The 16644-nt window shown below is 53.8% G+C and overlaps 2 protein-coding genes and 1 non-coding gene across 3 annotated transcripts; all 3 read left to right on the top strand.

Annotated features, from left to right (window-relative positions):
- Positions 1-6690: 6690 nt before the first annotated feature.
- Positions 6691-9709, top strand: LOC149271181 (large ribosomal subunit protein uL13-like). The gene is made up of 9 exons (XM_089507566.1): positions 6691-6711; positions 7294-7380; positions 7625-7697; positions 7944-8009; positions 8402-8503; positions 8843-8928; positions 9012-9071; positions 9253-9375; positions 9598-9709. The coding sequence occupies exons 1-9, from the start codon at positions 6697-6699 to the stop codon at positions 9682-9684; spliced, it is 699 nt and encodes a 232-aa protein (XP_089363692.1). The 5' UTR covers positions 6691-6696; the 3' UTR covers positions 9685-9709.
- LOC149271182 (small nucleolar RNA Z195/SNORD33/SNORD32 family) lies at positions 7730-7810 on the top strand. Its single transcript, XR_016279772.1, has one exon. It is a non-coding gene; the product is annotated as a small nucleolar RNA Z195/SNORD33/SNORD32 family (small nucleolar RNA).
- Positions 9710-11592: 1883 nt separating the features above from the next.
- On the top strand, positions 11593-13602 carry LOC149271183 (small ribosomal subunit protein uS17-like). The gene is made up of 5 exons (XM_089507565.1): positions 11593-11609; positions 12334-12465; positions 12670-12745; positions 13032-13161; positions 13454-13602. The coding sequence occupies exons 1-5, from the start codon at positions 11595-11597 to the stop codon at positions 13575-13577; spliced, it is 477 nt and encodes a 158-aa protein (XP_089363691.1). The 5' UTR covers positions 11593-11594; the 3' UTR covers positions 13578-13602.
- Positions 13603-16644: the final 3042 nt, after the last annotated feature.

Raw genomic sequence — 16644 nt, forward strand, 5'->3', positions numbered from 1 at the left:
CATCGCAGCGCTCCAGCACATCCAGGCATTCTTCCAGGTCAAGCAAATCAGTGAAATCTAATGTGTCTAGTGCAAGCGTGAATGCCACCAAGGCACGAGCCGCCGCAGAGGCCGCGCGTGCTAGGGCCGAATATGGTCGGAGAGAGGCGGCCATAAGGGCAGAGAGAGCCCGCATAGAAGAGGAGGAGCAGGCAGCAGTGGCCGCCGCAGCAGCCACCAACGCTGCCATAGCACGTAGGAAGGCAGAGTTAGATGCAAACTTGGAAGCCCTAAGCAAGGAAGAGGATGCGGCCGCCGCCATAGCGCAAGCCGAAGTCTTTGAAGCAGCCGCACTACAGGACGGCGGGGAGCAGACCTATGACCAGACAGCTCCAGAAGATATAAATCAACGCACCGCAAACTATGTAAGGAGCCTCCTCAGCATCAATACCAGTACACCATCTCGGAATTGCCTGAGTGACATCTCAGACGCTGAAGACTCTCTAGGTCCACAAAGAATAGACGCTGTTCTTTCAAGGGTACGCACAACCCGGGATAGCCAGGTTCTCAGCGGTGATCCACACGCCAGTAGGCATATAGATATACTGCAACAGTCTCACAGCTCAGGTAGGCCCACGCATAGAGAAACAGCTCCTCACACTGATCAGCGATCATCAAACATCCAGGCCAAGGAAAGGGAGAACACAAGGCCCTTCCGTGAAACCACACCAGAACAAGACCGACATATCGATGTATCAGGCCTAACAGACATGGGCAAGTACATGATCCGGCGTGACATGGTGCAGACAGGTCTTACCAACTTCGACGACCGTCCGGAGAATTACAGGATATGGAAATCCACATTCAAAGACGCTATCAAGAGTCTGGGCTTCTCGGCAAGAGAAGAACTTAGTCTACTAACCAAATGGCTGGGGAAAGAATCTGCAGAACATGCAAAGAGGCTTAGATCAGCAAATGTTAACCACCCCGAAGTGGGTCTTGATTTAGTATGGGAAAGACTAGAAGAATGCTATGGTAGTCCTGAAGCGATCGAAGACGCACTCTTCAAGAGAGTAGACAATTTTCCCAGAATTACAACCAAAGACTACTCAAAGTTGCGAGAACTTGGGGACTTGCTGCAGGAGCTGGAATCTTCAAGGACAGACCAATCCCTGAAAGGGCTCAATGTCCTTGATGCTGCTCGTGGAGTGAAACCCATCTTGGAAAAGCTACCCTACAGCCTCCAAGAGAGATGGACTTCACAAGGCTCAAAATATAAGCGTGAGAAGCAAGTTGCCTACCCCCCTTTCTCATTCTTCTTGAGTTTCATTCGCGAAGCAGCCCGGTCAAAAAATGACCCCAGCTTCATGTTAGATACACATACTGCAGCCAGGTACAATAACACTAGAACACCCATCTCCGTCCACAGAACGGACGTGTCCTCTATGACTCAAATGAGTTTAGACCAGTCGGTCGATGGAAACAAGAAACCAAAAAACCCTAACAAAGAATGCCCCATACATAGAAAGCCACATCCGCTTAGCAAGTGTATTGGGTTCAGAATGAAGCCCATAGAGGAGCGTAAGGCCCTACTCCGAGAATTGGGGATTTGTTTTAAATGCTGTGCTTCTACAAGTCACCTATTCAAAGAGTGTAAAGAAGCTATAAAGTGCACAGAGTGTGGCAGTGACAGACACGTAGCAGCTTTACATCCAGAGACATTTAAGACTAAAACAATCAAGGCCCCTAACCTTGTGACAAAGCAGGGCGGGGAGGAAGAAGATCCAAGCACACACCCCCTATCTGTAGCATCTAAATGCACCGAGGTCTGTGGGGAAGCCAGTGATGGCAGATCTTGTTCTAAGATATGTCTTGTAGCCGTGCACCCAGACGGACAACCTGAAAGAGCCATAAGGATGTATGCCATCATCGATGATCAAAGCAATCGATCGTTGGTCAGGTCAGAATTCTTTGACCTTTTTAACATACAAGATAACACCTCCCCTTATACTCTCCGGACGTGCGCAGGGCAGATAGAAACAACAGGGAGGAGAGTAAATGGCTACACCATATGTTCAGTGGACGGCAAAGTAAGGATGCCTCTCCCCACACTCATCGAGTGCAATCATATGGCGGAGGATAGAAGCGAAATCCCTACACCAGATGTGACACGCCACCATCCCCATCTGCAGGCGATAGCTGATCGCATTCCACCACTAGATGGAAGTGCCCAGATCTTGCTGTTACTTGGCAGAGACATCATGAGAGCACATAAAATCCGTGAACAACGAAATGGGGAGCATAATGCTCCGTGCGCACAAAGGCTCGATCTAGGATGGGTGATAGTGGGCGAAGTGTGTATTGACAAGATACGCAAACCAGATAATGTAAAAGCTCTACGAACAAACCTACTGGAGAACGGTCGTATATCTCTCTTTAAACCATGTCCATATCACTTCCATGTCAAAGAGAAGCTTGGAAACAAAGATAAACAAGGGTATACGATCAAAACACAAGGAGACATTCTTCAGTCAGAAAAATACACTGATGACCTAGGATGTACAGTGTTCCAGACGACAGGGAAATCGACCCAACCAAGCCAATGGCACTACGTGCCCACAGATCAGAATCCTGCTGATATCGCCACTAGATCAGTGCCTGCAGCATATCTACAGAATACGTCATGGTTTACCGGACCAACGTTTCTGACACAACCCGATAAAACACTGTCAGCCGTAGCTGATCACTTCGAACTTGTGGATCCTGAAAGGGACCTAGAAATAAGACCCCAAGCATCCGTTCTACTGACGAGCATACTGCCCAGAAACATGTTCGGATCACAACGATTCCATTGCTTTTCAAGCTGGACAGCCCTTCTCCGAGCAATGGCACACCTTAGACACATAGCCATCTCTTTCCACCATATGCCTGATGATAAAACGACCAGCTGCCACGGTTGGCACATCTGCAAAAGGTTACATACTATAGATGAACTCACAAAGGCAAAGGAGACTGTTCTCCGTCATGTCCAGAGAGAAATGTATGCAGAGGAGATCAGTTGCGTTTATGAAAAGAACAGCATTTCTAAAAAAAGCCCCCTATGGAAGTTGGACCCCTTTATTGATGAGAATGGCCTCATGAGAATAGGTGGTCGCCTCAGTAAGTCAGGCCTATGTAGGGAGGAAAGCAATCCTCTTGTTGTGCCAGGTCAACATCACATCGCTACTCTGTTGGTACGTTACTATCATGAACAAGTCATGCATCAGGGACGACATTTCACCGAAGGAGCTATTAGAGCGGCGGGAATATGGATCATTGGTGCTAAAAGGTGTGTCGCTAGAACCCTCCATAAATGTGTTAGGTGTCGGATGTTGAGGGGCAAAAGCCAAGATCAAAAGATGGCAGACCTGCCACCCGACAGATTCAGTACAGAACCCCCCTTTACTTGCATAGGACTTGATGTTTTTGGGCCATGGACAGTCATCTCACGAAAAACGAGGGGTGGATTAGTGGGCTGCAAACGATGGGCAGTGCTTTTCACCTGCATGAGCACACGGGCTATACACATTGAGGTATTAGAATCAATGGATGCATCGAGCTTCATAAACGCCCTCAGAAGATTCTTTGCCATCAGAGGACCAGTCAAACAAATACGTTCCGACTGCGGAACCAATTTCGTTGGGGCTTGCAAAGAATTACAAATAAACACTAAAGACATTGAAGACAACAGCATCCAGAAATACCTGCGCGACCAAGGATGTACGTGGATATTCAACTCTCCTCATTCTTCTCACATGGGTGGAGCATGGGAACGCATGATCGGAGTAGCTCGACGCATTTTGGATTCTATGATGTTGAAAACTAATTTGGCTCAACTGACTCATGAAGTGCTAACCACGTTCATGGCTGAGGTGTCAGCAATCGTCAATGCAAGGCCTTTAGTCCCACTTTCCACAGATCCAGAATCACCAAGCATTCTGACTCCAGCAATGCTCCTTACGCAAAAGGTAGGAGACATTCCTACTCCAGTCGGAGACTTTAACTCAAAAGACATGTATAAACGTCAGTGGAGGCAGGTGCAGTGCCTCGCTAACACATTTTGGGACCGTTGGAGGCGTGAGTATCTTGTGACGCTTCAAGAATGCCACAAATGGCAAGCTATCAAACAAGACATCCAAGAAGGAGACGTTGTCCTGTTAAAAGACAAACAGGTGGCACGAAACGAGTGGCCTATGGGTCTTATCGTTAAAACCATCCCAAGCACAGATGGAAGGATCCGCAAGGTTGAAGTAAGAGTTGCCAAACAAGGGACTGTGAAAACCTTCATAAGGCCTATTACAGAGACTATCCTTCTAGTGTCCAATCAGGCCCAGGTAAGAAAAGAAAAAAAAAAAAGGCAAACTGACCACCTATCCGACGGATTGCGAAGCGCACAGGTAGTCTGAACTGTGCACCCACCGGATATCCCTTGCCGAAGGAACCCTGGAGCCAGTGGCATTACATCACAGTGAGAATGTGGACTTGTGTATTGTTGTTGTGTATTTACATATGTTCCACATAAGTTTATATATAGTGGTATCTCCAGATACCAGACGGGGAGTGTCATGGAACAAGTTTGTTTATTTTGTTATTTCCCTTTTTCCCTTTAAGTGGCTGGTTGCCCTGGCAACTTTCCAATTCTCATAGCTGAGATTGGGCTATTCCTCCTCCCCTGCAACTTTTCTGTAGTTGGTTTGTTCTTGGTGTTTTTCCTGTTCCCCTGTATCTCTCCCCTGGACATTCTATCTCAGCAGCCTCTGTGAGTACAGGTTCTGATTATCTTCTCCCTTGCAAGGCAATCCGTTTTTACCTTCCCCTTGCAGAAGCACTTCCACTCATAACAAAGCACCTTCTTCTAGAGAAGCACTTTCCCAACACTATACAACCAACAAGTGCCTTTATTTCTGTGACTTTTCCAATAAAGCTAAGAAAATACAGAAGACTTTGTGTGCTTTTATAGGGGACGAGTTAAGCTATCTGACCTTATTCATTTCCTGGCATTTGACATTCATATCCAGGCATCTGACCCTGGGGTTCCAGAATAAAACTCTTCTTCTACATTAAACCCATTCTATCGTCACTGGAGATGAGGGTCACGTTCTCTTGTCCAACCACGTCCCCTTGATCCGATCCTGCTGGGGTCAGAGACCCGCACCAACCTCGCCCTCCCCGAGGCAGGAGAACACTGCTATATACGGGGGAGACGGTGACCCCCCGAGGCCAAAGAAAGCTGCTGGACATGGGGGAGACGGTGACCCCGCTTCCCCCCCGACGCTGCTGGACACGGATGAGACGGTGACCCCACTTCCCCCCGACGCCGGACGACGCTGCTGGACACGGGGGAGATGGTGACCCCTGTGACAGGGCCAGGCTAGCTGGCTCATATGTCATACCAAGTGTAGCCGGGTCACGGAGCACTTTTGTGTCCGGTTCCGTATCCCGTGACCCGGTAATATTTTATATTGTGTATTATTGTGTAACCGGCCCGGAGACTGATGTGGCTGCAGCTCCAGCCTTCAAAGGAACAATCCTATAATCTGGCTGGGGCTCTTAATCAGCCAACACAGCCCTGTCTGCCCAGATGGCACCCGCACTACAGGGGGGGATAACACAGGTGGGGGAACCCATTGTATTCTGTAATCCCCTCACTTGATACATCCCCTGTATACTGATGGGATTTGTGATGGGATGTGGCTGATGGGATTGGGGGTTGGGTTCGGTACACATTGCATGGAGATTGTATATAAATTCTGTGTGTTTGTAATAAAGAGAGTTCTTCTTGGTTTACTACGAATGGTGAGTGCTATCCGTATGAGGGACTGACTGGTGATTCCTCAGCCCTCAAACAGGGGGACCCAGCCTTGGGTACGGTGACCCTGTAACAGGGACCCAGCCTTGGGTACGGTGACCCTGTAACCCCGCTTCCCCCAGAGGCTGCTGGACACGGGGGAGACGGTGACCCTGCTTCCCCCCGACGCTGCTGGACACGGGGGAGACGGTGACCCCACTTCCCCCCGATGCTGCTGGACACGGGGAAGACGGTGACCCCGCTTCCCCCCGACGCCGGAGAACGTTGATGGACACGGGGGAGGCGGTGACCCTGCTTCCCCCTGAGGCTGCTGGACACGGGGGAGACGGTGACCTCTCTTCCCCTCCAGTTTCTACAGATGCTGCTGATCTGTGTTCCCGCGGGGAGCTATTTAGACCGCTGGGGGTGCTGTGGGGCATTTACCCCGTGAGTCCGGCAGTATACTGAGCGCTGTGTGCGCGGTGCTGCCCCCTGCAGGCTGTATAAACCCATAGGAGGGAATCAGTTACTGTTATACATCCCACAACCTGCAGGGGACAGCACTGTGCATGCGCCGCTCTCCTGATCCCACGTGCTTAATGGAACCGTGGGGGTGCACAGTGAATCAGGCTTTGGCTCCGGCGTGCATCCCGAATAACCCCTCGCAGCGGGGCCGCTGATATCTGCCACCCGCTTCGATCGTTCAACAAATCTAATGCGTGGGAGTGTAGAGGATTCACGATCACGTGACATGCCAGTAATGGCGGCGCCCTGGATCGAAACGCAGCTAAACCGGAAGATGAGCATCGTCACTTCCGTTCCAGCCCCTTTTCTGCTTTAAGGAGACCCCGTGGCTTTCACAGAGCCTCTTTTTCAACCGGTAGGGAAAGATGGCGGATGCCAAGGTGAGGTGCTCCGGCGGGAGAGGCTGAAGCGCGGCCCCCGGGTGTTCTGTGCGGCTCTTCATACTGGAGCGGGGACCTTGGACGTGGCGGGCGAGGGATGGTTTGGCGCTGGGCCCTCGGGAGTCACGGCTGGGGACACAGAGCGCGGGCCGCGCAGAGCACGCGTTCTCGGGACTGGTACATGCTTTTACGGCGCGAGGAGTCCTCGGTCCGACCGGCTGCCCCCGGATCGGCGTCTGACCCGGTTCTCCCTGCTCATCCCAGCTAAGCGCAGGAAGGGTTAAGTTCCCCTCGTAGAGCCTCCGTGCCCCCGCCCTGGGCTCCTGCTGTACTGGGCGTCTGTAGCTACTGGTGCCATGGAATCACGTGGGGCTACCCAGCGGCTGTCCGACTCGCGTCCGGCGGGCTTTTTCTTCGCCTGTCAGCCGGCTATAATGCGTCCCTCCGGCCGTGTTTCTGCCTGTGACCGGGTCCCTCGAGTGATATCTCGTAGCAGTGGGCGGTAGCTGGTCGTCCCCCGGTGGCTCTAGTGGCCCCCGCAGTGTTGCGGTGTTAATGGTTTGACGCGGTTGTGTATTCCAGACCAAGAAGCTGCTGGGAGAAGCGAGTAAGACCGGCCTCCCAGGGTTCTACAAGAACATCGGCTCGGAATGCAAGAGCGGCAAACAGGTAAGTCCTCCCCGGGGCCCCTGGAGACCTTCTGGCTCCATCTCTGGTGCAGACCCCCCCCCCCCTGAGCCGTGGACGCCGGTGGCCTCGGTCCTGTCGGTGATGTGTTAGGACTCTTTGAGCTGAATCCATGAAACAGACTCACATGCACTACCATCTGAGACACGCCTGGGGCCGCGGTTAGCGTGTGTGTGCTGCCGGGGGCCGCGGTGCAGACACCTCAGAAGTCTCTCTCTGTTCGCAGGTCCTGCTCATTGACGGCAGAGGACATCTTCTCGGCCGCCTCGCTGCCATTGTTGCCAAGCAGGTGTTGCTGGGTAAGTTGACTGGGACCAGTTCGCTGTTGGTTTTGGTCGGTGATGATGCTAAAGTTTCTCATTCGAGTTTCACGACACTGAGACAACTTACATGCACTACCATCTGAGACCCGTGCCTGCGGACAGGGATTTGCCGCCCAGCACAGGCTGTGAGCTGGATGCCGGCCATGTGCGGCTCCTCCTTTGGGTTTCTTGCACCGGCGGTGTTTCATGTCCCGAAGTATTAACATCAAACCTTCTTTTCAGGCCGTAAGGTGGTGGTTGTGCGATGCGAGGGAATTAACATCTCCGGCAACTTCTACCGGAATAAGCGTAAGTTCTTTGGGGGGGGGGTGCAAACGTGCGTAGGGAACTCCTGGGTGGTATTCGGCTCGTGGCACGCTGGAGCGGAGGACCCTCTGGCCAGTCCCGAGTCGCTGGTCTGGAATGGAGGCAGCGGGCTGTCACTCGGATATATATATATATACTCGGTGCTGTTAATGGAGCAGCATCGGAATTCCTGCGCGGCCGTGTGTTCTCTGTATCGCGTGTCTTACTGGATGCCCCTGTTACTGAGCACCGGGCGGCTCTGGGCAGGTAGTCGCTAAATCGGAGCAAAGATCTCAAGACACTTTGTTGTGGCTGGAGTCTCGTTCCCGTCTCGCGTGTGAAGCTTCTCGATGGGGATGATCAGATGCTGACGGCTGTCTTTTTTGTTTCATTAGTTAAATATCTGGCTTTCCTGCGCAAACGCATGAACACCAATCCTTCCCGGGGCCCGTACCACTTCAGAGCACCCAGCCGCATCTTCTGGAGGACCGTCAGAGGTACGTGTCGCCGCTGCCACCAGTATCTGCAGCTGGTCCTCATGGGGGGTCGTTTACAGGAGACCCGAAATTGTTGTCAGTATTGGGGTTTATAGCCTGGCTTCTTGTAAATCCTTCATGCCTCAGTGGGGACTGTATCAGAATCCCCCCCCCCGTCAGCCTGAGCTGGACGTTGTAAGCTGCTTCTTCTGTTCTGGCGGACTGGTCTTCCAGTCGCGCAGGTCCTCTGTAAAGAGTGTCTGTCTCTGGGCATGGTGGCTGGTTAGTTGGGGATCGGGTTGATTCCTAGCGCTTCGGCCTGTTCTACGATGTCTGTCACCATCTTCTCCCCGTCCGCAGGTATGCTGCCACACAAGACCAAGCGTGGACAAGCTGCCCTGGAGCGACTGAAGGTTTTTGATGGCATCCCACCCCCTTATGACAAGGTATTCATATATATGTTATATATACCACGTGATAAGACTCGTAGCCGGTGACGGCGTTAATGAACTCAAATTCTCTTTAACAGAGGAAGCGCATGGTTGTCCCTGCAGCCCTGAAAATCGTTCGCCTGAAGCCCACCCGTAAGGTAAATGGATAACGCCAGACGTCGTGACCCTGTTCACGTTGGGATGAGTTCTCCTGGTTCTAGGTCGGTGGGACTTGGGAATGTTAACGTGCCTCTTCCGATGGGTGCATCGTGCTGTTACTGCTCCTGGTCAGCGGTGGCCAGCGTCTTGGCCTCTCCTTACCTTTTGTGTCTCTTTCAGTTTGCTTTCCTTGGCCGTCTGGCCCATGAAGTTGGCTGGAAATACCAGGCAGTAACAGCTACTCTGGAGGAGAAGAGGAAGGAGAAGTCCAAGCTGCACTACCAGAAAAAGAAGCTGGTCATGGTGAGTCAGGCGGGTGTTCACAAGACGTTCCTCAGCTGTCCCCTTTGGGTGCTGTTGGCTCTCGCTGGCCCCTGCATTTTTGTACTGTGGGTGCTCTTGGCTCTGGCCCTTCGGTTTTGGAGTGGAGGGGGATGTTCTGGGGGGGGTGTATTATGGTTTGCCCTGCGGTTTGGTTCCAGCTCACACTGCAGCTCCAGAGTATCAAGTTTCTTTCCTTTTCAGAAACTGAAGAAGCAGGCCGAGAAGAATGTGGAAAGCAAGATTGCCAAGTACACCGATGTCCTGAAGCAGTACGGCATCCTGGTCTAAAACAAACTTCTCTTGCAATAAAATTTTGAAAACCCCTAACGCTGGCTGATTGCTTCCGCACCGTGTTCCTTTGGTTTTGGGGCGTTACTCGTTCCTTCTGCTTGTGGGCGTAGAAAGGAAAGCTGGCTGACGGCGGCTCTTAATCTGTGGATGGCTCAGCTCCCCGTCACAGCCGTTTGTAGCATCTAAAGCTGTCCGCCCGATGCACATGCTGCTGTTTATACATGTGTAACTCTAGCTTCACCTCATCGTGCTAGAGCCCCGCAGGGTGGCTCGGTAACGGTTGATTGGCGCCGGTCAGGTGCTTAAGCCGGGAATTGAAGGGTGTCTGGAATGAGTTAAGATGGCTCCTATACTGTTGGCAACTCGTCGGTTACTCTGTAGAAACCGTCTCTGGCCCTTTAAGGCCATTGGCTGATCTGTGCAGCTGCAGTGTACACTTTCACCAGAGAGGGTGGTGGGTGGCATGGAGGGCTAAGTTCAGAGTGGGGGGAGAGGAAGGGACTTCCTGGCTGAGAATCTTGAGGTAGAGGGGGCCGGGCCCCTCCAAGCCGGTGTTCCAGCTAAAGCCAGATCAGCACACGGCTAATGAAAGGACAACTCTTCCTTCTACCCCATAAGCAGGGGTAGGTGTGGGCATGGTTCTGGGGAAGTGTTAATGTTGCAGGACTAAGAACACGATATATGCGCTCACACACATGCAGTCATGCTTGCCCCCCCCCCCCGTGTATCTGACATTTACCATGGTAACGGGCTGGCCCTGCTCCTCCGGCTTTGGACGGGTAGTGGTAATGGGTACCTGGCTGGGGCCTGCAGATAAATGCCCCGTCTGACTCCGAACCCCGGACGCGGCTCTTCCGGGACGTAGGATAGCGGTGCTGTGGGAAAGGCATGAACCCCATGCTAGGTATTTGCCCCCTTTTCCCACCACTTGGGACGCCATGTTCTCAGGGGCAGGATTAACGAGACCCCGTACACATGCCCGGAAGCCCCCGATTCGGTGAGTTTTCCCTTTCACTGATTGGCTGCTTACGAGTGTATTTACAAAGTACCTTTGTATACCAGTAGTGTATTGCATGCCGACCAGCAGCCTTCTGATACCAGTAGTGTATTGCCTGCCGACCAGCAGCCTTCTGATACCAGTAGTGTATTGCCTGCCGACCAGCAGCCTTCTGATACCAGTAGTGTATTGCCTGCCGACCAGCAGCCTTCTAATACCAGTAGTGTAGTGCCCGCTTGTCCCTGCGTGGTGGCATCTCCTGCAGTATCAGCGCGTCAGCAAATAATCCTTTTGTGGACGGCAATTCCCATCACCCTCAGCCAGAGCGAGTCAGGTCACGAGAAGCGCACCACAGAGCCCTCGCCGCGCATTTACACGCTACACGTGTGCCCCGTGACGCATCACCTAAACGCAGCGCATGCAATCTGCATCCTGGCGATAATGCGGGGTTCCCGCTGGACACCAAGTACCCCGGCCCAGGGCAGCAGGTACCAGGGCTGGGACACGTTGGGCCGATTATTAGGGTGATCTGGGCGGCGGGGCAGGTGGTGCCAGTGAATAAATACACTGCTGGCTGGGAGGCCGTACATGCCCCACGCAATAATATCTGGGGCCCTTGGGGGAGCACACATGGTAATGCCCCCGGGGAGCGGAAGCTGTGCGCTGCGGGAGTCATCACTCATATAAAGGGCTCCTCCCCCACAATGCTCAGCATGATGGGAGTTGTAGTTCTGCAAGCTGCACGGGAAATGCAACATCCCCCCCAGCCCCTGCCAGTAATGGCGGCGCCCGGGAGCAAAAACGCAGCTAGACCGGAAGCTGGGAGGCGTCACTTCCGCTCCAGCCCCTCCGCAGCTTTAAGGAGACCCCGTGGCAGACTGCGAGCCTCTTTTTCAGCCGGCAAGTAAACATGGCGGACATCCAGGTGAGGGGCTCCGGTGGGAGCGGCAGATTCGGGGCCTCCGAGGTCTCAATGCGTCGCCGGACGGCGGAGGGGCCGCTCTGGACGAGGCGGAGGTGGGATCCGAGGTGCTGGGCTCCGGGTGACACGGCTGGGGCCACCGGAAGAGGATGACGGGGAGCACGCGGTTGCATGCTGATCCCGCGTGTACCGGAGTTACCGGGGCCTAGTGGAGAAACCCGGAGCGAGCTGTGGAGTTGACCGGTCACCCGCAGCCGCATGCAGCCATTTGTCTTAAAGTGGCAGCGCCTGTGTCACGTGGGGGGGTGCTCATGATTGGGGAGCAGATGGGTTGTTGCGGTTAAGCCCCGGTGTTTGGGGGTAACTTGTTTGTGCGGGTCGGGGGTGAAGGAGCAGCACGGGTTGCCCGCCGGCAGGTTGTTGGGGTGACGGTGATTTTCGGTGAAGCGGGTTTATTGAGACTCCGAGCCGATGGACCGGCGGCCGCTCTGGGCTGGTGCGTTGTCGCTTTACTCTGCGCTGTTGGGCCGGTGGCTGGCGCTTTACTCTGCGCTGATGGGCCCGTGGCTGGCGCTTTACTCTGCGCTGTTGGGCCGGTGGCTGGCGCTTTACTCTGCGCTGTTGGACCGGTGGCTGGCGCTTTACTCTGCGCTGGTGGCTGGCGCTTTACTCTGCGCTGTTGGGCCGGTGGCTGGCGCTTTACTCTGTGCTTTGTCTCCATACGCAGACCGAGAGGGCTTATCAGAAGCAGCCAACAATCTTCCAGAACAAGAAGCGGGTTCTTCTGGGAGAGACTGGCAAAGAGAAGCTCCCCCGTTACTACAGGAACGTCGGGCTGGGATTCAAGACACCCAGAGAGGTAACTGGCCGTACGCCGGGTGGGATCGGGGATATGACGATCCCCGCCGTAACCCCCCCCTGCAGCCTGGGGAGAGGCGCCGGCCCTCCGCGGGTTAAATGGATGCGTGTTTCATATTCGCACTGATGGCCCCCGGATCTATTTGGGCTTTGGGGGGCTTTTTCCTGGGTGACGTCGTACTAATGTTTCTCGTTACTGTTTCAGGCAATCGATGGCACCTACATTGACAAGAAGTGCCCGTTCACCGGCAACGTGTCCATCAGGGGCCGTATCCTGTCAGGTGAGCCGTCGTCGGGGGTCTGTTTTTGGGGGTGCAGAGTTCTGACGCGGGGGTGGAGAAAAGGCCCCTGTGGAGAGCCTTGCGTGTCTGGACTGTTCCGGAAGGGCCCCGGGACCTGCTTTGTCGTATTTTACCGGTTTGACGCCATGGGCCTGCCGGTGGAGACGCCCGTTTTTGTGTCTCAGTAGTTTCCCTCCCATACTCCTTTGCATATCCATGAGGGTAACTGAGGCCCCCTGACACGCTTTACACGCACACACGTGTAACTGCTTCCGTCCCCTCACAGGTGTGGTCACCAAGATGAAGATGCAGCGCACCATCGTCATCCGCAGAGACTACCTGCACTACATCCGCAAGTACAACCGCTTCGAGAAACGCCACAAGAACATGTCTGTGCATCTGTCCCCCTGCTTCAGGTACGGGGGGGGGGGGCGGCTCTGGGAATTGTAAGGGGGTGAGGTCTGTTTTTCCTCCCCACAGTCTGGTTGATTACGGCAGCTGCGGCTTCCACCCGGGGGCTGCTCCCTTAGTTTGCTCCTGATTCCATCACTATAGAGGGGGCTGCTTCCCTTCCTTTATAAAGCATGTTCTGACTTATACATTGTGCAGGGCTCTCTAACTGTATGGACAGGGCTTAATGCCAGCCCTTCCTGCTAATAAATATTCAGATTCTACTCCCTGGCTAACCTTTTCCCTCTTGTCTCGCAGAGATGTCCAGATGGGGGATATCGTGACCGTCGGAGAGTGCCGTCCCCTCAGTAAAACGGTCCGCTTCAATGTCCTGAAAGTCACCAAAGCTGCAGGAACCAAGAAACAATTCCAGAAGTTCTAAAGCTGCAGCTTCGCTTTCAATAAAACTTTACAAACTCCAGCCCGCCAAGTGCGCTTGTCTTCCTTTGCTGTGTCGCCGGCGCATGCTCCGAGGGGTGCTGGGCCGAGTAGGGCTAGCGACTTAGCAGATGGCTACCGCAAGGCAATTCGCATGTTCTGTCCATTCAGTCTTTTTTGTGCTAAATGCGGGCGGAGTTTTAAATGTGTAAAATAAACACATAATGGTCACATGGTTAACGTGTACGAGCCGTCTCATATTAACAATATTGCGGGGGGGGGGCGTAGTAGAGTTTTACCCGCTGCTGTATGGGGGGTTGTTTATATTTAATGTTCCCCTGGGGACGTGGTATTTTGGGTGCCCTCACACTCTGCTGATGCTTTCGGGCGATGCTCATGAAGTCCGTCGTCCCTCCATGGCCTTTCGTTAGTCCCGGGTGATGATGTCCTTATCAGATATGGGGGGGGGGGGGGGTCGAGATATTCCCTATCCCATCAATAACTTCCATGCAGCAGGCAGACCGTGGGGCTTACCCGGAGCTTGGAGAGCGAGCGACACGGAATGAGACACGTACATGAGTGTGTGCAGCAATCGCACGATACAAACCCCCGGCTCAGCTTAACGGATCGTGTCTGCTGACGTGAACACGAGGCGGCACAGACGGCTCGCAATAGGGGGTCCTTGTGAATTGTCTGGGGCAAATCAATAATAGAGCGAGAAGGGGTGCAGCACGGGGCAAATCCTGAATACGGGAGTGAGAAGGGGTGCAGCACGGGGCAAATCCTGAATACGGGAGTGAGAAGGGGTGCAGTGCGGGGCAAATCAATACGGGAGCGAGAAGGGGTGCAGCGCGGGGCAAATCCTGAATACGGGAGCGAGAAGGGGTGCAGCGCGGGGCAAATCCTGAATACAGGAGTGAGTAGGGGTGCAGCGCGGGGCAAATCAATATGGGAGTGAGAAGGGGTGCAGCGCGGGGCAAATCCTGAATACAGGAGTGAGAAGGGGTGCAGCGCGGGGCAAATCAATACGGGAGTGAGAAGAAGCAATGACGGTAGAAGAGCGAGACAGGTCTTAGAGGAGTGGAGAGGGCAGTTCGAGGGGTATTTGGATAGGAGGGTAGAGATATAGGGGGTGCGGGGCTGTTAAGGTGATTGGCGCAGAGGATCGGCAGATGAGGAGCAATTGGTGCAGAGGAGCGGCAGATGAGGAGCGATTGGCGCAGAGGAGCGGCAGATGAGCGATTGGCGCAGAGGAGCGGCAGATGAGCGATTGGCGCAGAGGAGCGGCAGATGAGGAGCGATTGGCGCAGGTGCCCTGTCCCTGTGCCCTGCCTGTTCCCCTACAGCCTAACAGTGCCATCTTTGTTTATAAGCTGCTTGTCTCAGCCATCTTTGTCCAACCCTCTGCTGATGAATCCCATAAAGGATGGAATGGGTTCTCTATGAGCGCTGATCTGCCCTCTGCACCTCTGTCCCCAGCTTTCTGCGTGCTCATGTTTAGCTGTCATTTCTCGAGGGAAGCTGCAGCAGAATGGGATTCACTTTCACTTTCTATTTCCTCCCATATGAGGGGGAGGGAGTCTTATAAAACCCGGGAAAGTGATCTGCTGTCACTGCAGCTCCCGCCCTGCACGGGTAAGTGATCTCAATGTCCTCACTCACACTCTGCTCACACTCACTGCTGTTACTGCACTCACACTATTACTGTACTTGCATTCCCTCTCCTCAGACTGTTGGGGTAAAAGGGTAGGATGGCAGACTGCTGGGGTAAAGGGGTAGGATGGCAGACTGCTGGGGTAAAGGGGTAGGATGGCAGACTGTTGGGGTAAAGGGGTAGGATGGCAGACTGCTGGGGTAAAGCGGTAGGATGGCAGACTGCTGGGATAATGGGGTAGGATGGCAGACTGTTGGGGTAAAGGGGTAGGATGGCAGACTGCTGGGGTAAAGGGGTAGGATGGCAGACTGCTGGGGTAAAGGGGTAGGATGGCAGACTGTTGGGGTAAAGGGGTAGGACGGCAGACTGCTGGGGTAATGGGGTAGGACGGCAGACTGCTAGGGTAAAGGGGTAGGACGGCAGACTGCTGGGGTAATGGGGTAGGATGGCAGACTGCTGGGGTGAAGGGGTAGTGTTTTGGATGCTTTCTTCCCTTACTTTAATTGTTGAGCTGCTCCAAATGATTTGAATATAAAAGTACTTACAAGGAGACACGCGACACAAACTGGGTCAGGTCCAAAATCACTCTGCTTTATTATGTTTATACTATAGTTTATATAGTGCCCAGAAAGAGGGGCGTCAGGTTACGTAAATCGTGTTAATTGGTTAATTCTGAAACTATGCGGAAATAGGCAGAAAGTTGTACAAGTTTATACGTGATGGGGGCTGAAAGCAAGCAGCTGTTATATGCAAACCATATATTTGTTTGGCAGCCAGGCGCATAGAACATTATGTTAGCATTCTCTAGGTCAACCGTATAATTGTCAAAACTGATATACCGTATTGGCTCGAATATAGGCCGCACTTTTTTCCCCCACTTTAAGTTTTTAAGACCGTCCGCACGATGCGTTTTACCTCTGCCCCCCCCCCCGACTTACCGGAGCAGACTCCCGGGTGTCTTGCGGGGCCGGCGGGGGACATCTACGCAATACGCGTATACAACTTCCGGTGCCGGCACATCCAGTGGCAGCATATCTCGGGGGGGGGGGGGGGAGGACAGTGGCAGCATATCTCGGGGCGGGAGGACAGTGGTAGCATATCTCGGGCAGGGAGGAGGACAGTGGCAGCATTTCTCGGGGGGGGGACAGTGGCAGCATATCTCGGGGCGGGAGGGACCAGTGGTATCATATCTCGGGGGGGGAGGAGGACAGTGGTAGCATATCTCGGGGAGGGAGGAGGACAGTGGCAGCATATCTCGGGGAGGGAGGAGGACAGTGGTAGCATATCTCGGGGGGGAGGAGGACAGTGGCAGCATATCTCGAGGGGGAGGAGGACAGTGGTAGCATATCTCGGGGCGGGAGGACAGTGGCAGCATATCTCGGGGCGGGAGGACAGTGGTAGCATATCTCGGGGAGGG

The sequence above is a fragment of the Sceloporus occidentalis genome, unplaced genomic scaffold (assembly GCF_023333645.1).
Source record: "Sceloporus occidentalis isolate IW3139 unplaced genomic scaffold, rSceOcc1.0.p SCAF_543, whole genome shotgun sequence".
Taxonomy (NCBI): domain Eukaryota; kingdom Metazoa; phylum Chordata; class Lepidosauria; order Squamata; family Phrynosomatidae; genus Sceloporus; species Sceloporus occidentalis.